The 24,006-nt window shown below is 38.0% G+C and overlaps 4 protein-coding genes and 1 long non-coding RNA gene across 13 annotated transcripts; 3 read left to right on the top strand and 2 right to left on the bottom strand.

Moving 5' to 3' along the window:
- The first annotated feature begins 828 nt into the window (after positions 1-828).
- Herc4 (HECT and RLD domain containing E3 ubiquitin ligase 4) lies at positions 829-6,924 on the top strand. 4 transcript variants are annotated; one of them, XM_015985209.2, is made up of 13 exons: positions 829-1,094; positions 1,618-1,660; positions 1,989-2,254; positions 2,456-2,692; positions 2,743-2,922; positions 3,875-4,092; positions 4,139-4,714; positions 4,763-5,059; positions 5,105-5,278; positions 5,332-5,418; positions 5,465-6,105; positions 6,154-6,493; positions 6,543-6,924. In XM_015985209.2, the coding sequence occupies exons 2-13, from the start codon at positions 1,641-1,643 to the stop codon at positions 6,693-6,695; spliced, it is 3,189 nt and encodes a 1,062-aa protein (XP_015840695.1). In that variant the 5' UTR covers positions 829-1,094; positions 1,618-1,640; the 3' UTR covers positions 6,696-6,924. The 4 variants fall into 4 exon arrangements, with proteins under 4 accessions (XP_015840695.1, XP_015840693.1, XP_015840694.1 ...); XM_015985207.2 differs by having other exon boundaries at positions 2,426-2,692; XM_015985208.2 differs by having other exon boundaries at positions 1,989-2,269.
- On the bottom strand, positions 6,912-11,271 carry LOC661454 (uncharacterized protein). 4 transcript variants are annotated; one of them, XM_967609.5, is made up of 8 exons: positions 11,129-11,271; positions 10,250-10,391; positions 9,480-9,589; positions 8,828-8,932; positions 8,336-8,409; positions 7,748-8,191; positions 7,403-7,520; positions 6,912-7,358 (listed from the first exon to the last, which is right to left on the bottom strand). In XM_967609.5, the coding sequence occupies exons 2-8, from the start codon at positions 10,360-10,362 to the stop codon at positions 7,132-7,134; spliced, it is 1,191 nt and encodes a 396-aa protein (XP_972702.1). In that variant the 5' UTR covers positions 10,363-10,391; positions 11,129-11,271; the 3' UTR covers positions 6,912-7,131. The 4 variants fall into 4 exon arrangements, with proteins under 4 accessions (XP_972702.1, XP_008201081.1, XP_008201080.1 ...); XM_008202859.3 differs by lacking the exon at positions 8,828-8,932 and having other exon boundaries at positions 11,129-11,268; XM_008202858.3 differs by lacking the exons at positions 10,250-10,391; positions 11,129-11,271 and adding an exon at positions 9,651-9,808.
- Positions 11,272-11,433: 162 nt separating this feature from the next.
- Positions 11,434-12,819, top strand: LOC135265934 (uncharacterized). Its single transcript, XR_010333810.1, has 2 exons — positions 11,434-11,720; positions 11,781-12,819. It is a non-coding gene; the product is annotated as an uncharacterized LOC135265934 (long non-coding RNA).
- On the bottom strand, positions 11,937-13,764 carry LOC661494 (zinc finger protein 358). The gene is made up of 3 exons (XM_967649.5): positions 13,484-13,764; positions 12,923-13,427; positions 11,937-12,697 (listed from the first exon to the last, which is right to left on the bottom strand). Exons 1-3 carry the CDS (start codon positions 13,649-13,651, stop codon positions 11,997-11,999), a joined length of 1,374 nt encoding a protein of 457 aa, XP_972742.1. The 5' UTR covers positions 13,652-13,764; the 3' UTR covers positions 11,937-11,996.
- Positions 13,765-14,712: 948 nt separating this feature from the next.
- Moe (Moesin) lies at positions 14,713-23,626 on the top strand. 3 transcript variants are annotated; one of them, XM_008202870.3, is made up of 6 exons: positions 14,713-14,975; positions 15,358-15,398; positions 18,544-18,723; positions 20,625-20,899; positions 21,469-22,540; positions 22,588-23,626. In XM_008202870.3, exons 2-6 carry the CDS (start codon positions 15,387-15,389, stop codon positions 22,750-22,752), a joined length of 1,704 nt encoding a protein of 567 aa, XP_008201092.1. In that variant the 5' UTR covers positions 14,713-14,975; positions 15,358-15,386; the 3' UTR covers positions 22,753-23,626. The 3 variants fall into 3 exon arrangements, with proteins under 3 accessions (XP_008201092.1, XP_008201091.1, XP_008201090.1); XM_008202869.3 differs by lacking the exons at positions 14,713-14,975; positions 15,358-15,398 and adding an exon at positions 17,095-17,289; XM_008202868.3 differs by lacking the exons at positions 14,713-14,975; positions 15,358-15,398 and adding an exon at positions 18,365-18,489.
- Positions 23,627-24,006: the final 380 nt, after the last annotated feature.

Here is a 24,006-nt window from a genome sequence, read left to right as displayed (position 1 = left end):
TTTATAAATCCATCCTTAGTTTATCAGAAACATTCTACAACGCAGTTCCAACAATGGCCCCATAAAGCTGAGAATAATACGAGTAAAAATTATTTAAGTGAGTTATATCTCGCGTTCTCCCTGATAGCGTCGGCAAATCTATTGTAACGAGAGGTTTCTTCTTGTCAATAAATGGCATGTCTGGAGCACCCATAAAACTATTCGTGCAGTTTATAACTTATCTACACACAATTCATCGAAAAGTTTATTCTCCCGCATACTCCTTCCTTGTTTCAGACAGTTCAACGACAAATTTTAGGGCGCAAAACTTTGAAACGAACGAAGGGTTTTTATCAGATAACTTTGTATCAAGAAAAATCGCAACTTGTCATTCTCGACACGCTTTATTAATTGCAGTGATGAATTTCCCGGGGAAAAGACACAGAAATCGACTTGTTTATTCGACAAACATCGTATGTATGAATAAATAAGCAGAGACGAGTCTCAAACCGTCCATTATTTTGGTTCGGTTGAAATCGCTTCCATCATTTATTTATTTTAATTGAGCCCAAAGGTCTGGACTGATCACATCTACTCTGATTACCCCATACAAGCTATTTACAAATTAAACCCACCTTCACTATTCAATGAGTAATTTGTGTGAATCAACCCCAAAATTTATGCTTCATTGAGACATCAATTACCATCAAACTGCTTTCAAAATTTAAACCAAACCAAGTGCATCTCAGCGGCGATTAAAATCTTATCGCACTCTGGTGTGAACACGATAATAACACAAGATAACACAGACATGCAAAATTTGCTATTGTGTGTTTGTGTAGATATTTCCAGTAATCAGTGCAACATAACAGTGACATGATCCAAGTTTTTATTCAAAATTCTGTTGAAAATACAGAGTAATTTGTATTTTACTGAACAAATTCGCAACCGGTAACAGTAATTTAATTATACAGAATGGTCCACGAGTAATAATCAGCCTGAAATTTTTTTGAAGCAACCAACATTATATTTTATAGATTACGTGGATATTAAATATTTGGTTCAAACCCAGATCAAGGTGTGACAATTTTTCTATGAAAAAAAGTGTAGAAAAGGTAAGGGAAACAACACATAAACAAAAATAAGAGATTGAGAGAACACATAGACGTATAAACGTAAAGCGGAGCACAAAACTGACAGAAATAAGAAAGTAATACGGGAAAAGGTAAAAGTACATAAAGGTGCCAAATTGTAAACGTAAGAGAACATCCTAATAAAGGGATAAAATAAAATCTTGATTATCCGTGCTATTTTTTTTATAAATTTGAATACTCTGTGCAAAAAATCTGTATCTAGTAATGGCATCCGGTTTTTAACAAGTCCGAATAAATATAGTATAATTAAAAAAAATATTAATTTCACAAAAAAAACTAGATCATTCTTATTGAAACACCTTTTTTTATTGCTTATGCAACCAATTATACACATGTTTATGTCAATATCAGTGGTCAATATCACTGGTATAATTTTATTAATTTTTTTAATGTGACACTGATCAGCTAACATAATGTAATGTTTCAAACATTACACATTTAGGGGTGTTATAATAATTGATTCATTTTTTCGCTCTTATTATAGGATTGGCTTTCTGTAAAAAAAAGATGGGTTTAGCGTGGTGCAGGTACGTATCACTCAATTTGGTTTTTTTGCCAATATTTCCAAACAAACATTTTTTCAAGCATATTTTCAAAATTCGTTTCTAGTATTTGCTTTTAAGTTAGGCGCCCCTTTTTGACATTTGACAGCCGATTCAACATAACCTTCGCAAAAAATTGTCACTTTTCAATCCATCAAATAAAAAATCTGCAAACATTCTAATCGAACTCAAAATTTGTAATAATGTAAATTGGAGCATTTTAGGTAAACACTGGGCCGATTCGAATGCGATTCGATTCGAATCGGCATTATCATATTACCGCAAGACGAAATTTCTAGAATGTACGTTTCAGGCTAAAACCGAATTCAAGCGACTCGAAAGCTCTAGAAGAAATGTTTGGTTGGGGAAGTACAATTCACGGTGAACTGGGCTTGGGGGGCATTGAAGAGGAGCATGTCTTCACCCCCAAGGCCCTTGACTGGTTTGAAGCAAAATCTGTGATGAAAGCTGCCTTAGGTGCAAACCATACGCTGTTTTTGACCAAAGACGGGAAAGTGTATTCCTGTGGAAGCAACGACTATGGACAGTTGGGCCACGACCAGCCTAGAAAAAGGCCACGTATGTCGCTATTTAGTATGTAATTTATTGCTGTTATGTTCTTGTTGTTTGGCTACTTGTAGAACTAATTGTTCCAAATTTCCGAGTTTTTTGGGACATGACAGTTGTTGCACTCATACAGTCATCACTTGGTCCAGTTTAATCATTTCACTCATCCTTCACCTTTTCTAGGACCAGAATCAAACAAGCTAATTTTTGCAGAATTGGTCTCTGGTCTTGACGCATACTCTATCATAAATGTGGCCTGTGGCGAAATGCACTCTTTGGCCTTGAGTCGTTGGGGCGAAGTTTTTTCATGGGGCTCGGACAATTACGGCCAGCTGGGCCACCAACTGGGGGGCACTTTACAAATCGTTCCTAAACTAATCAAATCGTTAGCTAAGTATCAGGTCGTTCAAATAGCAGCAGGGCAACGACATTCAGTAGCTTTAACCAATGGTAAAGTCGAAAATTTGCACGAGAAAGTCAAAATTATTCAAAAATTTAAGCTGGGGAAATATTTGTTTGGGGGGCCAATGATTTCGGACAACTGGGTCTAGGAACAATAACGCCATATGAATCAACACCAACCACCGTTTGTTCTTTAAGCGGCATTCCGTTTGCGCTAATTGCCTGCGGGGCGAACCACACTTTTGCTGTCTCAAAGTCGGGGGCTGTCTTCGGATGGGGTAAATAACTCACTGGTTTTTGAAATCGCCCATAAAGTTGATTAAATGCTCAATTTGCAAATTAGAGAGCCGTTTTACATAAAGATTTATAGCTCCATAAAAAAATCTCCAAAGAAGATTAAAATAATTAGCTTAAACGTATTTTCGATAATTATTCTTGATGAAGGTGTGGGCAAAATGTTAATGTTCATTTTCCCAAAAATTATCAAAATCCGGAGCCGCTCCATTCGGCTAAATTTTTTACTAAAAAAAATCATAACTCAAAAACTAAAAGTCTTAGGATGAAACGGTTTGTTCCGAACTCAATTCTACGGTTCATTTTACCTATTATACTGTTTTATTTTTTCACTAAATTAAAATTTTTGTCTAAAACTTTAGTTGTCACTTCACTTACTTTAAAATAATCAAAACCATTATTTTTTGTAAACTTGCTCTAGCAAAGTTTTATCGACTCATCTATGCCTTTACAACTCTCTCGGGTTTTTAAAAGTGCAAAAAAGTCAATTGTTTCGATCTTTTAATATATGATTTTTCCAATTTTTGCGAGATTTTTGTCGATTTTCGGTACCCGGAACATTTATGTAGCAATAACTCCCGAACTATTAGAGATAACCCTATGAAGTTTATTATCGTTGGAAAGCTCTATTAATTATCTATCCTTTTCAAAAAAAAAATTGTTCTGCGGTTTATAGTTTTCGAGAAAATGAATACAAAAATAAGCAAAATAAAAAAAATTATAACTAAAAAAGTGTTGGGAATTTCGCAATTTTCTTGACGCCAGTCGATTCCTCGGATCATTTTACATGAGCTAGAATCAAACTAGTTCCGCTTTTTCGAATAGTTTTGTCGCAATTAAAAAAATAAAAAAACTCAAAAAGTTGGAGCTATTTAATTCATTTTACGGGCGATTTCAGAAAGCTAACAATTGTATTATGGACACTATAATTATTAGGAAAAAACATCAACGGCCAGCTCGGCTTAAACGACACTGTGTCAAAAAAATTCCCCACTCAGCTGCGAACACTGCGAAACAGTCGCGTCAGATTCATTTCATGCGGTGACGAATTTTCCACTTTTCTCACCCTCGACGGCGGTGTGTTTTCCTGTGGGGCCGGAATGTACGGCCAGCTGGGCCACGGTGGTACCTCAAACGAGATCTTACCACGACAAGTACACTCTATTTTTCCTACTGCCTCAAATGACCCAAAAATTCCAGGTATTGGAACTGATGGGTTCGACAATAACTCAAATTTCCTGCGGTCGGCAACACTCGTTAGCCTTCGTGCCGTCACGTGGACGGGTCTATAGCTACGGGTTGGGTGGTGCCGGCCAATTGGGTTTGAGGAAACCCAGTAACGCGTCCACGCCCCAGGTTGTGCTCGGGCCGTGGGTTTCCCCGAGTGGGGTGCCGGTGGTTCCCAACAATGCGCCGGTAAATACCGTGATTAATCGGATTTACGCCGGCGGGGACCACTGTTTCGTTTCTGTGACTGAGAAAAAGGCGAAAATTGAGCCGAACGATTTTCGAAATTACGAGCCGGAGAGCCAGATTTTGACGCTGCGGGTGGATAGGCTGGAGCCGTGCGCGAAAGTTGCGGTCAATGGCCAGGTGGAGCAGGAGATTTTGGCGTATTTGGAGGTGGTTTTTAAGAATCTGGCCTGTTGGAATGCCTCGTTTCTAGTCGCTGAGCATTATTATTGCACGAGTAAGCACCACGGGGTGGATATGGAGGAGGCCGAAAGGGCGTTTTCCATAATTGCGAAAATTGAGCACGAAACGATCAAGGAGCTCGTGAGTGAGAACGGGGAAAATTGTGCCGATTGTTGGGTATTTTTCTAGATTTGGAATCACGTTGTTAACGATATTTTGGGCCAACTGTTGCCTTCGCCTCCCGATGTTGAGACGTTGAGAATTTACCTCGTTTTGCCTCTTTATCACGAATTTAATAATCCGAAACAACACTTAAAGTTACATAAGCCATTCGCAAGTGCCCTTCTTAAGCTGGGCCCACAGGCGAGTAAAGTCGTTGGAATGTGGTGGACGACAATGAGTTGTGATTATTTTGAGCATTTGATACGCGTTTTCAAGTCCGTTGTGTCGTTCATTTTGAGAAATCAGAGAATTCCGGAAAATAAGGTGAGTTGGGGGAAATAACTTCTTCTTCCAATTGTGAGTTTTTAGACCGTTTTTTACGATCCTAGTCTCGTAGCCATGTTAGATACCTTAACTTATTTAAATAAACTTAACCATAGCGTGGAAGGTTTAAAAGTTCCATACGATACATTCTATATCTCGGATTTGTGCGATTATTTGGACGTTCGGGTGGATTACGTCATGTGGCTCACCGATCCAAACGTAAGTAGTTTTTTATTTTAAACAATGATGTGAATTATGTGGTCATTTTTTAGACGGGGAAACTTTTTCTGTGTAATTACCCGTTTATCTTCGATGCTCAAGCCAAGACTCAGCTCTTGGAGACCGATCAGCGCATTCAGGTGCGTGTTAGTTTTTCAAATTGTGATGAAAACCCGAGATTTATAGATGCATAAAGCAATGCAAAGCGCCGCTCAACAAGCCGTCTTATCCATGTTATTCCGGCCGGCGGGCGTTCTAAGTATTACCCAATTTCTGGTTTTAAACGTCACTAGAGATCACATAGTGCAAGACGCACTCAGAGAGCTTAGTAACGTCGATCCTGACGATTTGAAAAAGCCACTTCGGGTGAAATTTTGTGGCGAAGAAGCCGAGGATGCGGGCGGTGTAACCAAAGAGTTTTTCCTCTTGTTGTTAAAAGAAATACTCGATCCGAAATACGGCATGTTCAAGGAGTATGAAGAGACGAGAGCATTGTGGTTTTCGGAAAACTCCTTCGAGGAGGAGCCGGTTTATTTTCTTATAGGGCTCATTTGTGGACTGGCGATTTATAATTTTACGATAATCGATTTGCCGTTTCCCTTGGCTCTCTATAAAAAATTACTCAATGAGCCGGTAGGGTTGGCTGATTTGAAAGGACTATCGCCGATGATGGCAAACTCCTTGCAAAGTATTCTCGACTATAACGAGAGCGATTTCCATTCGTTGTTTGATTTGTGCTTTGAGATAAGTCGCGACGAATTTGGCGAGTCCAGAGTTGTGGAACTCAAGCCGAACGGATCAAATATTCCAGTCACGCAAGACAACAAGTAATTATGATTTGAGTCAAAGTTATTGGAATTAATCACTTTTTCTAGAAATGAGTATGTAAATCTTTACGTTGATTATATTTTTAACACCTCGATTAAGAAACAATACGATGCATTTCACCACGGTTTCATGAAGGTTTGTGGCGGCCGCGTACTTCAACTGTTTCACTCGCATGAGCTTCAAGCTGTTGTTGTCGGTAATGAAAATTACGATTGGCACGCTTTGGAAGAAGTAGCAGAGTATAAAAACGGATACACCTCGTCTGATAAGACAATAAGGTGGTTTTGGGAAGTTATCCACGAAATGCCTTTAGAAGACAAAAAGAAATTTCTGCTTTTTTTGACTGGTAGTGATAGGATTCCGCTTCAAGGAATGAAAGCAATCAAAGTAAGTCCTTGTTTTTGTTTAGGCGGACGGTACTATCGTGTAATTTTAGATTATTATACAACCAACAACTGACGATAAATACTTGCCGGTGGCCCACACGTGTTTCAATTTGTTGGACCTCCCGAGGTACAGCACCAAAGAAAAGCTCAAGTATAAGCTGATGCAAGCGATCCAACAAACGCAGGGATTTTCGTTAGTCTGATTCATGTGAGCTTTATTTTTCCATTGTTACCAATTTTTTATTTTTTGTATTAAATTAAGTAGTCACACGATTGACTTTTCTTATTAATATTGTATGAAAAACGCTTAACCGTTGCAGCGCATTTAGCTTGCGTCACGAACATTGTGAAAAAATCACACGTATTTTTCTAAGATTGTTGTGAGTTGAATATATTTTGTAAACGATGAAATAAAACCGTTTATTTTCATAACATGATTTATTTAAATTGCGTACATGGTACAAATATAAATCATTTGATACAATAAAAATATTTCGCAACAATAGCAAAAGCTTCGAATCGGATATGACTCGCAATAATTCGGCAAGCGGCTTAAACTCGTTTTAAATAAAAATTTATACATCTTGTTAGTAGCTTATCACAAACTTAGCTAAACCAACTAGAGTCGCAAGCGGAAGCTTAGTAACATCTGTGTTCATAGAACTGCGTTCCTGGGGGCGCTTTGTATCCAGGATAGGAGGCATTGAGCGCATGTTGGGCAAAGAAGTTTGAGTAGTCTTTTCGGACTAGTCGGGGCCTAAATGCCGGCCCTTTGGCCAACTCCAGACGCTGCCGATTCTCCTCCTCCACTTGACGTTTCACGCTTTCGGGGGGCCATTTCAAGTCCCCGCGAAGGTTTTTACCACCTGGAAAAAACACTAATTTTTGAGAATTTTTATACCCGAAGTACCTTTTAAGGTCGCCGTGGCTGGTTGCGACGTGACAACTGGGGGAGGGGCCTGACTTACGGGGGCCTGGGGGCGGAGCGTGATAGTTGCCGGGGGCGGCTCCACTTGTCTAACTGGGGGCTAAACAAAAACAGTTACAATTTTTGGCACTGAATCATTATCACTACCGCGGAAAATTATATTTATGCATGATTTCGGCGGATTACCATCACTGTTTGTTTTTGTATGGTTGGTAGGAGTGTTAAATCGGGGGTTAATCACCTTGAAATAAATACGGGAAATGTTTGTTATAACTTAGTGAACAGAATGCATAAATATATACACACTTTGGTCGAAAAGTGCCATACCTGATTTGACGCACCCACTGGATGACCAGATTGCTGACTAAAATTTTTTTGTTGAGGTTGGTACTGTTGTGTTATTGGTTGGTATTGCTGAGTGGGAGGAGACTGGTATTGCTGGGGAGGGGGCTGGTATTGCTGGGGCGGGGCTTGGTATTGCTGGGGCGGAGCTTGGTATTGCTGAGGGGGTTGGTATTGTTGAGGCGGGGCTTGGTAGTTCATCGGCTGATTGGGTGTAGCAACGGGAGAGTGGACAGGTGCCCACTGTTTATTGGCTGTCGCAGGGCGGAAAGATTGGGGGCTGGGGTTAGAAAGCGGCGAATGCGGCTGGTAATTGGCCGCCCCGTTTGAAATATTGAGGGGTTTTAGGGGTGGGGGTTGGTGTACCTGCTGTGCAGGAGTGTAATTATTCTGCAAATTGGGTGATTGAGAGGAGTACTGGGGCCCACCCTAGCGATAAAAAACGTTATGTAGAAAAAATAACTGGGTTAAAAATTGTGCAAACAGTTGGACCGTTTCAACAGATGTTTTGCTGAAATGGACCTTCTGTTTTGTTGTGCGAGGGGTAGTATGGAATGTGCAAAAGTGACTTACTTGTGCTTGTACTGGTGCTTGTTCGGTGTAGTTTTCGCCTTCGTTTGGAGGCGGCCAAGCGACTCTTTTCAGACCTGTAGACAAGCTCACGGTTATTCTATGAAATGGAGCTTCTCAAAATAAATTTAGTTTGTAACGCAACAACATAGATTATTCGTGTATAGTTGTTTGGTTGTTTATTGGAAGCGGCCAAGACAAGTTTTTTGTTAGTTTTTCCCACCGACCAAGTTCGTATTGCCGATAATTTCGCGTATGTAATAAAAATATTTATACACTAAGCCCGGTAACAACGTTTATGTTGGGATTGGCCGAAATTCAAAATTTAATTAAAGCGACTTGCTCATGTCGTGGTGTTTCTAAATAAGTGTATTTGGCGAATGGGTCTCAAGTGAATTATCACCCACCCAAAATTTTAGTTACAAAGACACGTTAGTCACGACACTACTCTACCAAAACATCAAAAATGGGGGCGATCGCGCGCACGCTCGATACCTGGAGTGACGACGTCTTTGAACGACGATCTTTGAAGATTCTTCTGCTCGAATTCCGGTGGGGGCCATTTTATTTGGTCGCGAAGGGGTCTACTATAGCCGATACCTAAGAAATTTTAGTTGCGGGGACAAACAAAGGTAAAAATAGACATCGCGAAGAATGAAAATCAAAATGGGAGGGGGCTGATTCAAAAATACAAAAAACAAAATTTGAGCACGGAAAAAACACGTGCGTAGAAAACATTGAAGGCAAACATTAAGATTAAGTTTTATTGCTGTCACTATTATTTTTCAACGGTTGAAAGATTCAAGGGACCTCGCCAAGATCCAAGATTTTAAAACTTTTGTCCCAGAGACCTTCAGTCTGTGACATTTTTATGAGCCGCTGATAAGTTGTTATGTCTCAGACACGTTTTACACAACAAAGTTGGAAAAATCATGCATTGTTAAATTATTACACAATTTTTTATTCAGTAAAAATCACTGTAATCAACTAAACCTACCGTTGGTGTGTTATTTTTATTTAAACAAACCATAAATAACAAAAATTTACTAAGTACCACACTAAATCAAATTTTGTTTTTGTACTTGTCTTAGTAAATCCTGTTGTTAGCGAATGAAAAATGCCTAATTATTCACAAACAGAATCTTACTCGGTGACTGGCCACTCCTTTGCCTCTGTTCCTCTTCCTCTAACATTCTCAGAACAGCGGAATTTTGTAAATTCGTCGGTTTCCCAACTCCGGGATTATTAAAATTGATTCTAAAATGAGAAAAAAATCACAAAAACAGTCACAAAATTGTTTGATTTTTGCAAAAACTACCTGTCTTCAACCAGGTAACTCATGTTTCCGTTTTGTTAATATACAGAGCGGCGCGAGAAATCGTTCAGTGTTTCGCGTTCGAGAGTAATTCGCGTACTGAAAATTGTCCGAGTTTTGAGTGAAACGAGGGCTAATCTTCGTCACAATCTTTGTTTTCTTGATGTCACCACTGAATCATTGACCCAAAATAAAAAAATCTATTTCGGTATTTGTGCATTAAGGAAATTGTACATTTCCTGATGTGAGCAGTGAACTCGGATTTACAAGTTGCGGTTTTATTGCATTGCTTCGCATCGCCAAAGCTCAGAAATAGACTCTCATCTTTCAGAAAATGTGTTTATGTAATTTGATTATTTACGAGGAAAAGTGTGAAATGGCCTCATATTTTGCGCTTTTGGTAAAGAATGTTGTACCATTTTTCGCTTTATTCTCTGTTGAAAATTTATTTTCAACTGGCATCAATCTTCCGCCCACCTTTGCCCGAAAAATCCCCACAATATTTAATTTTAAAAATTTCTCAGACGCAAATATGTCAATTAGGATTTGCCCTGGTTGAAAACATACCTGAATGGAACTTTGCCAAAAATGCATTGTCTTACCCGACTGCTCCATTTGACAAAATTTGGGACTCTCTTTCGATCACTTCTCGAATGTTCTGCTCGGAATATAAACCAATAGGAGAGTTGAACTGTTTGTTAACTAATCTCGCCATTTTTCGGATTCTTCTCGCTTCTAAACTACCTGAAATTGAAATTTTAAGGGGCCTCGCTGTAAAAATAAACTGATGAAGAGATCGATGAAAAGATTACTTGAAACAAGTGTGCTTTCACCAAGTTATAAATAACGACGCTCAGTTCGAACAAATTGCAATTTTCCATCACGGAGGAATTGAGATGCGATCGTAAACTTAAAATGATGTGTAAACATGTAATTTTTCGAAAGATTATTGATACGAAGTGTCCTTTGTTGCAATCGGCTAGAAACTCTAATTTCAAACAGATGTTGTTCTCAAGTGGCTATTTTTCGGTCTTGAACCCGAGTCAAAAACCGTGATTCACTATTATATTTTTAAAATTCGCTATTTAATTTTTATGGGGCATTCTAATTTCATTTAAATTTAAAGTCACGGTCGAACGCATATTAAAGTCATACTTATTTATATAACAGAGGTAAGTAAATTGTTATTTCAGTTGTTTGAAGTCTAATTATACCCGGGACAAAATGTGAGTCAGACTGAAAAATTTTCGTCAAAAAAGCGAATTCGTGGGACACGCACTTCTATTAAAAGCCCCACACTGCAATCCGCGCTATTTCCAGGAAACAAGTACTTGCTCTAATTCCGCTACTTTATTTTTAATTTGTAAATTATGTGAATGTGACTTGATCCAAGTTATGATTGATGGTTTAGGACTAATATTAGTAAGCATTAAAAATAGATATGAGTTTGATTAAATTACAATTTGTTGACTTGCAGCTACCTGAAATATTCGTTGCCGCTTTTCAGACGATCGCAGGGATAAACTGGCAAAAGCGATTCTCATATCCCACACTTCCCATAGAGGACAAGCGGGGGGCAACAACGTAACTATACGCCAAAAATTTCAATAAACATCCATTGACAATAAAATCTGGAGAATTTTTCCGACACGTTTATTGCCCAACATAATTACTCAGTGCTTGTTTTTGCGCACACCTGCCGTAATTGCACCTCTAAAAATATGAAATTAGGCTGGTAAAAATAATTTCTATAGGTTTTTGAGTGCGTGCGACCATTATATGCGTTTCGCTTATAATTTTCGGGTTATTTTTGATTCTTTTACGTCGGCGGTCCCGAAATAAACGAGATTTTTGGACAAAACTGAGATATTTCAGTCGGGGATGGAAAAGTTTGTCGCACGCTGTGACAATTAAGAAAAAGACAAGACAAAGCATTGGGATTATTTCAATTTTGCCAAAATATTTACTTTTCGGCGAAATTATTATTTCGTTTACGGCAACTACGTGACAATTTTACCAACATGGCAGCATTCCAGATCACGTTTGTTCCATGTAATTTGAGGATAATAAAAGGTGGGAAAGGGATTTGCACAATGGGTTTCGCGTCTTTGAAAATATTTTTTGTATTTTTAGAGCGGAATGTGAAGAGCGACGTGAGCTATTCACAAATCGGGTCACGTGAACGGGAAAGCATGTAAACGTTTAGCGTAATCTGATATTTGCAACAAGAAATTGTATACGGTGAAGACTATCTTGGAAATGAGATTAAAGGGTTCAAGATACAGACCATAAGTGTGAATAAGTATATTCTTAAAGAAAATATATAGCCACAAAAATATTCGACGAAACCTACGGTTGATGCAGTGTTTGTTTGTGGTGCCTCCTCAGCGACGATTTATCCGTGAACGACCGATCACAATCCCTACATTTAAAGGTCTTCCCTGTATGGGTGACCAAATGCCGACTCAAACCCGAGGCATGACAAAATACTTTCGGACACAAGGAACAATAGTGTAAATTGATATCATGCGAGCCTTCCGTCATGTGCGTCCTCAGATGGATCCTCAGTGGCTCCCTCTGCGTAAAACCTTTGTTACAATGGGTGCAATTGTACGGTTTCTGTCCCGAATGTGTCATCAAATGCCGATACAGAATCTCCTTCTGGGCAAAACTCTTCTGGCATATCTCACACTGGAAGGGTCTCTCCCCCGTATGAATCCTCTCGTGACGCACCAAAGCCGACCTAGTGGGAAACCACTTCTCGCACATCCCGCAACTGAAACCTCTCTGTTGCATGTGAACCGAGGCGTGCCTTCGCAGCTGAATCCTCCGTGCGAAGGACTTGGGGCATTGGGGACACTTGAAGATTTTCAATTCGCCTTCTTCGTTGACTTCCGGCACGGTGGAGCTCATTTGGGGCGCTTCGGCCTCTTCTTCGGTCATCAGTTCCATGACTATGACTGTGCCGTTTTCTGTGGTCACCTCCACCTGAGTCAGCTTGCCCTCCGTGGGGATAATTTTCATCTGCAGCTGGCCAGACACGTCAAAACCTGGAACGATACATTTGAATTGAAAATATCGTTATAGTTATAGTTCCGCTTTTTTGAATAGTTTGCCGTAATTAAGAAAATAAAAAAAGTGTCGAATCAATAAAAATCGATCCAATATGATAGATTTTGGTGTGATCTTTACGATGAAATGAGACGTTTTCTCCAAGTTCTTTTAGTTTCCCCCAATGTGGGAAACTCCACCACAGGCTATCGTTGAATACTGACCCGGCTGGGTGGCAAGAGTGGCCTTGACCGCGTCTGCGATCGCGTCGTAGCTCGTGTCTTCCATTTCTTGGCTTGCTTCATCCACAAAAATGACTCCGTCGCCTTCATTGTCTTCAACATCCATGACTTCCCTTTTGAGGGATTTCAGGGTGCAGGCGTCTTTATTCACGACGTCGGCGTCCGCCGGTAAAGTGATACTTTCGGGATCGTCTTCAGGTTCGGGGTCTGGTTGTATGTAGGCGACTTGGGTGACCCCGACCAAGTCTTCTTCAGTGCTGGGTTCCTTAACTTCATCCTCTTGTTTCTCTTGCGATTCTTCAACTGCCGCTTCGCTCTCCCCTGATACGTTCAGGTCAGCATCGCCAATCTTAGCCTGGAGACTCTTCAAATGCTGCCTCAGTTTCATGTCTGAGTTTTCGCATTTTTTCCGAAAGTTGTACGATTTTTCCAGTTGGAATTTGCACGGGTGACAGATCTTGTTCGGTAGGCCATCGCCTTCGAAAACCTGCAGATTTTGTCAAGTGTAACGAGTAGATAACTACAGTTTTTCGATTTTCTTACCTCGAGGGCGACACAAGCCATGATCCGCAGGGTCAAAGGGATGGCTTCGTCGCTGTTGAAAATCGGCACCAATTCGTCCTCTTTTGCCATACATAATCGACATAATTCGTTTAGATCCAAGATCACGTCTTGAGCTTCTCCGGATTTCTTCCGACTGTAGGTTTTCATTTTGTTGGTAAATTATGATAAATCAGTTATCTACTTCGCGTATTGCTAGAGACGCTCACTACTTTATCTGTATTTCCAAGATGGCGGAAATAGAACAAGACTGAAATGACGTGCGCTGACAGCGGGATCGATTTTGCGCGCGCAGTTTTCATCATTACCGATACTTTTTTCACTCACAAATGAAGACAAAGCATTTTTTTCCAGTTAAAAAATAAATCTCTTGATCCCAGCTCGTAAAGTGTTGCGTTCCTCGCAAACACTTTACATTTTAAACTTTACATTTTTATCCCAAACCAGGTCAGGTGGGGTCAGTGGACGAACATTTCATAAAATCGATAAAGACAAGCTTAAAGCTGTCGTTATGCAACGAGCGTATGCGAGGAGCATTTTACGTTGCTATGAGAAGCGCGTTTTGACATAGTAAAAACACGTTGCTACCGGAAACGTATTTTAAAATAGTGTCTATAATCTAGGATTTGCAGACTTTTTCCAGAAAATTTAATTCTTTACAACTTTATTTCTTACACTTTTTTTGTATCTTCAACCGTATGGGCAGCGTTCACAAAAATATTACGTGGAAAGCAAATTGATAATTCTAAGCTTGTAGAGACTTATTATCTGTTTCAGAACTATAAAAACGCCAACGTAGATTTTTTAATATACAATTTTTTTCATGTTTCTTGTGAAAATTTTAATCGTTAGTTTTCTTATTTTGTTAAGCCCAACATTTCGACATTCTTTCCAAGTAATTTGTAATTGGTTGAATTAAATTGATTTAGGACGATTTGGTGCCAAGGCGGTATAATGCTCAAAGTGCCCCTATTTTTACTCTATCGTACTATTATTTTGAGTTCAAAAAATTCTGCGATTTTGTATCTCGTTTCGTCTCCTGACTTATAGTTCTCCGTAGGATGCCAAGTGTTTTGGCTATTTTTCTAGAACAGGATGGGATTCGGAATAAAGGAATAAAAACCACAACTGCATTAAACACTGGATTTTATTGCTATAAAATAAAAATTAAAAAAAAAATGATAAAGTGCCCTCTGTTGGGGGTGGTTCCGTCTAACGCCGATTGGTCGTAGTTGGCTTTGGGGTAGAACCCTTGGTTTTGTGGTCGTTTGGTAGATGGCAGTATATCGCGCATTTTTGGTCCTCTGGTGGCAAAGTCGGAACTAAACGATACACAATTTGCTGATTCTTGACAATTTATTTTCCGATAAGTTGTCGTGTCGTGTGTGGAAGGGTGTGTGCCCAGAAAAACCCCGCGTGTGCTACTTAATGTGGTGGCTACAAGAGTGTTAATCTTCAAAAGATATATTTCTTAGTGAGTATCTCCCCCTTTCCAGCAAGTGTCACGTTTACAAAGACGCTTCAACAGCACAGTTATTACAAACACAAGTACCGGTACTGCCTGTTCAAAGGCTGACCTGTGCTTGGTTCGGAGGCGATTTCCCCTTTGGGAGTCGTCCTCGTGGCTGGAATCGCGAAAATGGTCTAAATCGAGCTGATAATTTAATTAGGCCGTATGTTGAGTCAGGTGGCGTACCACTCGAGCGTGTAAATGGTCAACAGTTGCAAGGAAAATGGTGCTGTGTGAACTGCACTTGGGAAAAAATGACACCTAATTGACCAATCGGGTGCGCTCACGGCCGACTGTTTAATGCGATTTTCGAGCCCTATTTACACGAGGTTCATTTTTGTTGCAGGTTTTTTGGTTCGAGACAAGACTGCCAACATGCCGAAATCGGTAAGTAGAAGAGGTAATTCCGTGTTGACGCACCGCACTGTGAAAACACCTGTTGATTGGGTGTATGGTGGTGAAAGTTGCATTTCACTGTCAATAACTTTTAAATAAAATGTCGGGTAATTTGGAAAATTAGTGCCTCTAATGACTCATTATGGACATTTTACAATGGCATCGTTTAAAAGGAATTACATTGCACCATTGGTGGTTAAGTTTCAATGGGCTATTGAATTTTTTTTTGGCTTTAGGGTCGCATAAAAATTATGGTTTTATATCATTTTAACCGCTACAATAGTCTAGCGCCATTTTGCTCATTTCTGTGTACTTTGACTTTGCTCCAACTAAATATTTCCTATTATCACATACCTTGATAAGTTACGGTTGAATTAAGGCGAAATCGTAAAAGGAACAATGAGTACTATTTATCTAAGCTATTTCCCATTATCTTGATTTATTTCTATTTCAAACGAATCCATAAATTTTGTAGTTAAATAAAAAAAGTGTACCGACTGGAAACAATGAAATATTTCACTGGTATTGTCCTGCCTAGCAATTAGTGTTTTTCTGATAATCTGTATCACATTTTTACTGTTTTACATGCTAATTCAATTAGTCAAGTTTTGAAGCAAGAAATGGGACATTAAATTGACTGTAAAGTAGGCTTTAACGTCAAATTTGACTTTTCAAAACGTCACAAGTTTAAATTAAGGTTATTATCTAAAGGCCGTTTTACGTGAAATGAACCTACGGTCACATTTTTTTTTATTCGTGCGATACTATTATCAAAGAGCTATTAAATTTTTTGGTTAATTTTTGACGAAATTCTGCGAAACTTCCTATTTCAGATCAGTAGCATTTTGCAACAGCACATTTGAATTTTTTGGGGTGAAATAAAGCACAAATTGAGAGTTGTATAAGAAAAGAATTCTATGTTAATAAATTTTGAGCTAAGAAAACCTACCAGAAACTGTCAATTTGTACACCATTTCACCCCAAAAAATGCAAATGTGTCCCATTTTCGATTTAATTCGGAAAAATTGCTTTTTTTTTATAAATGCAGCAGTGCATATTAAAATGAGTAACGTCTTAAAATATCACCTTATCAATGACTGTATTTACCAACAATTCCCAAAAACTTACTCATCGTAGTAGGCAGAGCCAAACAAATGAAATGTCCACAGTCTACTTGACTTATTCTAATTCAAGGGCATCGAGATGTGGGCTGGCCTATTTAATTAGGAATACCATTTTTTGTTTTGTTTTTATTGTTATTTCATAATCGCCTTGTCTGTTACTCTTGTAGGAAACGTCAGTTTCGTAATTTTCACATGAAAAACAATAATTCACACACCAATTGTTCAAAAGACAGTCATTTGTTCCGACCTCGTCATCTTCGCCACTCACCTAAGAAAGTTTTAATTTTGTAACGACCGACGATTAAAATTTTAAGTCTCACTTAATTCAATAAAAATAAGCTATTAATTGCTCTAGATGTCATCGAGATCAGATTATTTTGATTAATTATTTGCACTCTACTTTCCCCGAAGTGACAAATAACCAAATCGAGTTGTATTGTTTACAGAGTTCTTAAGACTTAAAATAAAAATGATGGTATAACAGGTGCTGTGGAGCAGATGCCCCCCTATGTAGCTTTGCTCATGCCCACAGTTGATTCATGAATCCGAATACTACTATTGGTGCTTTCATTCAATCGACGGTTTGTCTTATTCCCTAGACCTCAACGGTCTCGGCTGTGTGTTCAAGTAATTCTACCGGTTTCAGTGTGGAGTTTACCCCACCGGAACCAAGTCCATCGCTGTGAATATTTAGTGTTTAGATTTTTGGTTTAGTGGACTGTTTTTAAGTTTCGTTCAAAATGGTGTCCAGCAAATTGGTAATACAATTATTTTTAATAACTTGTAATAAATTTATTCAAAGACTTGTGGAGTCACGGTTAAAATAAACGGTTACGAACTTATGCAACGTTTAATTATATTTTTTTGTTATTGAATGACTCACACTATAAACAAGATAACAAGAAATTAAATTATTAATTAACTAATCTTCCCATTTTTAACTCGTGATTCAATTTGAATAATTTTTCGATTTGGTGCCACTGTAATTGTCAAAGTGAAACTTGGGTGCAAAATATAGGTACCCGTCATACATAATTAACTAAAATGTAAATTCTGCTCTTGTTTCGCTGAATTTTCATACAAGGCTAGGTTTTATCTGCCTCATCTGTAAAACTGCCGTGACGATTGAACACCCTGTCTATCGTCATAAAATGTGTGACTTCTATAGTGATTTGGTAGTTTTTCGAGCCTGGAACTTTAATCGTAATTTTAATTAGAAACGATTGCTCACGTTTAATTTAGCCTTGATGATAACTGTCATAGTTACAGAGTGATACATGCAGTAGCATGTTTTTTTGACCAAATTGTGTTAATGATTTATAAATATTTACAAATTTATTGGCATTAAAATCCAAGTAAATATGATTTGGCCGGTTTAAATTCAGACATACGACCAAATGAATGTGAAAATTTGTATATTTTAGCAATTAAACGTTGATAACGCATTATCGAAATTATTTAAACGTTGACGAACGTGTGCGAAAATAACCGTCATGTCGTAATGGGATTTTATGTTACGATGATGTTTGTAATAGTTACAAATTGGAATAAAAAATTTGTGTTACCTTGTCATTATTTGCATATCGATTTGAAGGTTGAACCTTATTATTTTTTCAAACAATTGAGGAATAATATTGTTTCGTTACTTACGTCTTGATGGAAGATGCGTCTGAACTTGACTGATATTTTATGAAACGATACACAATAAATATTTTGTCACGTGATTTATTGCCAAATTATGTAACTAATGTGTAGCTAAACCTCTTATCTCGCCGTTTATATTTTTAATAACCCTTGTTTATTTTTAATCTAATTACAATATTTTTATTAAGCAAACTTGATAACTTTCCAAGACGATACAACAGTGCTTTTGTTAGGCTGGCGTTGTGAGTGCGATGAAATTTTTTAACACGGACAAAATGTACATTTTAAAGCGGCGTTATTGTCCTGATACTAAAGTACTAAATTAATTGGGGGTGTGTACAGGGTGTATAGTTAAATTTTGGTTTCAGATGAATGTCAGGGTGACCACTATGGATGCGGAACTCGAGTTCGCAATCCAGCAAACAACATCCGGAAAACAACTCTTCGATCAAGTAGTTAAAACAATCGGATTGAGAGAAGTTTGGTTTTTCGGACTACAGTACACCGATTCTAAGGGTGATCTAACATGGATCAAGCTGTACAAAAAGGTAAAAACTAGGTAGATCATCCAAATTGATTTTTTGTTTATTTACGAGTATTATTACGTAAGTTTAGTAGAACATAAGTGTTATCTGTTTTGATAGTTCAGGTATGTCGATTGTAGATAATTTGATTGTATTTTTAAATACGACCCAAATAAAAAATTGATAAAGTTTTCCATGTCGAGGATGTGTGGAGCAGCCGCCATTTGGTTGCGGTCTCTTGCGTCATTGTTAGTTGAAGATGAGTGACTCACAACCGACCATATTAAAAATCAAGTGATAAATCCATTCGGCGAATCGAATTTTGCGTTTTTACGACTTTGAGAATGCATTAGTTATTTTTAAATTGATTATGTCAGAGGCGAAATTTGCCACCTGTTGTGGGCGGCAGCCCGGCCTTAAAGGTCACGAGTCGAGTTGCATTTATTTTTCAAATTTTTAAAAATATTTCGAAAACGACATCATCAACGTGAATCATTAATTCAATAGTGGGTAAGCGCTCAGTAATTTGTTTGTTTTTTAGCGCCATTAAGTGGTAATTGTTATAATCGTTTCAAATCCCGTGGCAAAAACAAATTAAAAATTTAATAAAATCGTTTTTTGACCGCTTTTTCGTGTCAATGTCGGCAATATCATCATTCTTATAGAACAGGTATAGGTCATGGCGAGTTAAATAATGCACCACTTGTCTTCGCCATAATAGATGAAGGACGCTTGATAACGCATAAATAAAATATTTTTCCAAGTAGTGCCCCCAACCTGCTTTGTTGGTATTTTTAGACCCTCTAGAAATAAATTGGGAAAATTGTTGTTTTTCACTTTTGTCTTATTTTAATGCAGCCGGAATCTGTCATACAAAGAAGTTTCAAATGCTTTAAACAAATAAAAAACTTTCAGCCGCGTCCTTTGCTTTTAAATATAGAAGACGAAGACGATAATGAATTGGTAAGTACGAAATTCGCCCCGAAATAATTTCGAGTACCGTCTAAATTTAGTTCCGGATGTTAAGACGAGTGCAAACATCAAAAAGATCTAAAATTAATTCGCAACTTTTATATAAAAAACAAGCCAGAATCGATTTTTGTTTTTTAATGGAACGCTACTATAGACAAAACTACAATCATTAATGACCGGATATGATGGGAAAAACGGAAATACAAAAGTCCTTGTCTGGCACCGTAGCGGAAAAGCACAGCACGATTCGTTCGGACAAAATTCGGCTTTTCGAGTTTCTATTTATGTGCTCATTTATCATCTCGCTTTCACGACGATTAGAAAAATGATTTTGCATAAAATCAGGCCGTTTAACACAGAAAGGTGCGACTTGGAATGTCAAGTGAATGCGAATAATTGTTGTAACACCGCTCGACTTGCATGCATATTTTCTTCTATCAAATTTATGAATGGGATAATTAAAACGAGTCTTTGTCTAAATATCGGAAATCGATTGAGCTCGGATTTTACTTTTACAAGGCCATTGAAAGTCATCTCGGCGTATAAGTACATTCACTGTAACAGAATTCTTGAGTAGGTCAATAGCTTCGGATGGTACTTTTCTACAAGGAATTCCCTACAGGTCGGGCTTCGAAGCCTGGATTTTAATTACGATAATTGGGTAATTAGGATTGGGTACATTAAATATGAAATTAATGTAGTGTCTAGCTTGTAATACGCCACGTGATTAAATACCGTACATTGCATAAGAAAATACTTCAAATTGGAATTATACATTGCTACGTTGGCAAATTTACAAGGTAATAGTCGGCAAGGTTAGCCGAGAAATAACGATGCACAACAAATTACAGTATCTTTATTCTTACGTAACGTCTATAAAATAACAGAAATTCTTTTTTCCTAAACGTGCAAACTGTTATTTCCTGTCATTAGCTCATTTGCATATTTTCCAGGTGATGAGCCAAGATGTGAAGAAAGAAAATCCACTTCAATTCAAGTTCCGTGCCAAATTTTATCCCGAAGATGTCGCCGAAGAATTAATTCAAGACATCACTTTGCGTTTATTTTATTTACAAGTTAAAAACTCTATCTTATCTGATGAGATTTATTGTCCTCCTGAAACGTCCGTCCTTTTAGCTTCCTATGCCGTTCAAGCGAGATACGGCGATTATTGTAAGGCCGTTCATACCTCCGGATTCCTTTCAAACGACAGACTTTTACCACAAAGGTGATTATTTTACAGACAGAGTTTATTTATTAGCGCAAACACAGTCAAGGAGCTTGTAAAACTTATCTACTTTACACACACTGATAAAATAATAACACAATTTAACAGGAATGTGGCCCAAACACTTTTCCTTTTGTCGTTGTAATAACGTACTTACTCATGTAGAATGTATTTTAAAATCACTCTTCTAATTAGGTGTACTTTTAAATTGACCTTTGAAAACAATTTTCCTTTACTCAAGAGCACACCCATATCTTATCTTTTAGCAAAATTGTTTTGTAAAAATAGACAAATAATAGAAAAAACAAAATAATTTTTTTGTTAACAGAATGGTTTCGGCGGGCCATAGTAGGTATGATTTGTGTGGAATTCTGACTTTATGATGATTTGTTTGTGTTTATCACAAATCTAACCTACTAAGCACCTCTTAGAACCGGGAAAAAATTGTAAATATTGCATGAATTCGTAATGGTGTGTTTAATTTAAGTTTATTTACCCGAGCTGTGTCTTAATCACGCTTAATATAGAGGAATATTTGTGGTAAAACGTTGAAAACCGATGATTTTCAGAGTCATGGACCAGCACAAGATGTCGAAAGAGGAGTGGGAGCAGAGCATTATGACCTGGTGGAAGGAGCATCGTGGTATGTTGCGCGAAGACACCATGATGGAATACCTGAAAATAGCCCAGGACTTGGAAATGTACGGTGTGAACTACTTTGAAATTCGCAACAAAAAAGGCACCGAACTGTATTTGGGCGTGGACGCCTTGGGTCTGAACATTTACGAAAAAGACGACCGACTAACGCCCAAAATCGGCTTTCCCTGGTCGGAAATCCGCAATATTTCGTTCAACGACCGCAAATTCATTATAAAGCCAATCGATAAGAAGGCCCCCGATTTCGTATTTTTCGCGCCTCGCGTTCGAATAAACAAACGAATTTTATCTCTATGCATGGGTAATCACGAGTTGTACATGCGACGTCGGAAGCCCGACACCATAGACGTGCAGCAGATGAAAGCCCAAGCTCGTGAAGAAAAACTAGCCAAACAACAACAAAGGGAAAAACTCCAATTGGAGATTGCGGCGAGAGAACGCGCCGAGAAGAAACAACAAGAGTATGAAGATAGGATTAAAGCAATGCAAGAGGAGATGGAGCGAAGCCAAGCCAATCTCCTCGAGGCACAAGAGATGATCCGGCGCCTGGAGGAGCAACTGAAGCAGTTGCAAGCGGCCAAGGAGGAGCTGGAGAAGAGGCAGAACGAGCTGCAGGCGATGATGGAGCGTTTGGAGGAAAGCAAGAACATGGAAGCTGCCGAACGCCAAAAGTTGGAGGAGGAGATTCAAGCCAAACAGTTGGAGGTGCAGAGGATCCAAGACGAGGTGACTGCGAAGGACAATGAAACTAAGCGTCTGCAAGAGGAGGTCGAGAACGCGCGTCGCAAGGAAGAGGAGCTGAAGGCCCAGCAAATGGCCAATGCGACCAAAGGCCACCTGGAGGAGAACAACCACGATGAGGACGATGAGATGGTCAATGGGGACGTGAGCAAGGATTTGACCACGGATGAGAACATTGTGGATCCTGTGGAAGACAGACGCACTCTTGCTGAGCGCAATGAGCGACTCCATGATCAACTTCTGGTGAGTTTTACGTAAAAAAATTCCAGTTATTTCAATGGCTCTTCCAGGCTTTGAAGAAAGACCTCGCCCAGTCGCGGGACGAGACGAAGGAAACCGCCATGGACAAGATCCATCGAGAGAACGTGCGCCAGGGCAGAGATAAATACAAAACTCTGCGTGAGATACGTAAAGGTAACACTAAGCGTCGCGTGGACCAATTCGAAAATATGTAAATCACAATCAAAATCAAAATTCCATATTCAAACTTTCAATGCTCAATACGAGATCATGTTAAATTTAAGTTTTGGTTTACTTACGTCTAAGTATGATTTTTTTCCAATGTAAGATAAAAAGTGCTCATTTAAGTGGCCTTAGACTTTCAAATCTTAGTTACACTATTTTCATTCTTGTTTTGTTGCAAATTATTTTGTTAGAATTGTGATATGATATGAGAGGAGAAAAAAACAGATCTGTTAATTCACTTTCTTTACATTTAAATCACTTAAACGCATTCCACGTAATGGTAGTTTTTCTTCTAATTTTAGTGCCATTTGGTTAACGGGCTACACAAAAATAATCTTTGTTTTTTGAAATTCGAATTGATTCTAAGATCAGCTAAATTTTGTACACTTTTATTGGCCTGGTGCTTCCTTATTGTGTAAATAAAAGTTATACAATTCGTTTTTTCTACTTACTGTATTTTTATCGTGGTTAAAAAGAAGGTTTTTACAATATTTTTTCTACAATACTTAATCTTTTACCTGTTACATATCGTAACAATAAAGTAATGTACATAACATTTATTTTTTAAAGACCATGATGCCTTCTAGATAGGTTTGGATGATATTTACACTGTAGTATGTCAGATGGGTGAGGAAAAACCGTTCTTCAAATGGTTTTTTAGGAAAGAAATTAACTAATCCTTATTTAAATAAACCGCAGATATCAAACGTCTGTTTTATTATACATTTATATAATATATATTTATCTTGCGATCACTTGTATATTGTACATCCTAAAACTACGTCGCTAGTTTTTAACATTTGTATTCTTCGTAGTTTATGAGTTATGTACTACTAGTATAATTAATAAATATTATTTGGAAAACATTTTTTATTTACCTTTTCCCTATTACCTTTCCTTAGGCGGCCCCGGTTTGAAATCAGACTCCAAATTTATCATCATATTTTAATAAAAACAAACAACATTTATAAAATTTAAATAACATCACTTATTACATCAACACAATAGAATCGGATACATTTTATTTTATGTGATTTTATAGTAGATTATACATCGTAATTGACTAGGACCATTTTAATTTTATTATTGTTATTAAAATTAAGTACAGTACAATAAAAATCTGAAACGTAACATCGGTAACAACAAAAATCAACAATAACGTAATACCGTATTGCTCAAACAATTTTTCTGTTTTCTCATTTTTTTGTCCATTTGAATTATACGGTGCTATCTATAATAAAATT

The sequence above is a fragment of the Tribolium castaneum genome, chromosome 4 (assembly GCF_031307605.1).
Source record: "Tribolium castaneum strain GA2 chromosome 4, icTriCast1.1, whole genome shotgun sequence".
In the NCBI taxonomy this organism is placed as follows: Eukaryota; Metazoa; Arthropoda; class Insecta; order Coleoptera; family Tenebrionidae; genus Tribolium; species Tribolium castaneum.
The sequence above is the reverse complement of the archived record's forward strand: the minus strand, read 5'-3'. Positions and strand labels throughout refer to the sequence as shown.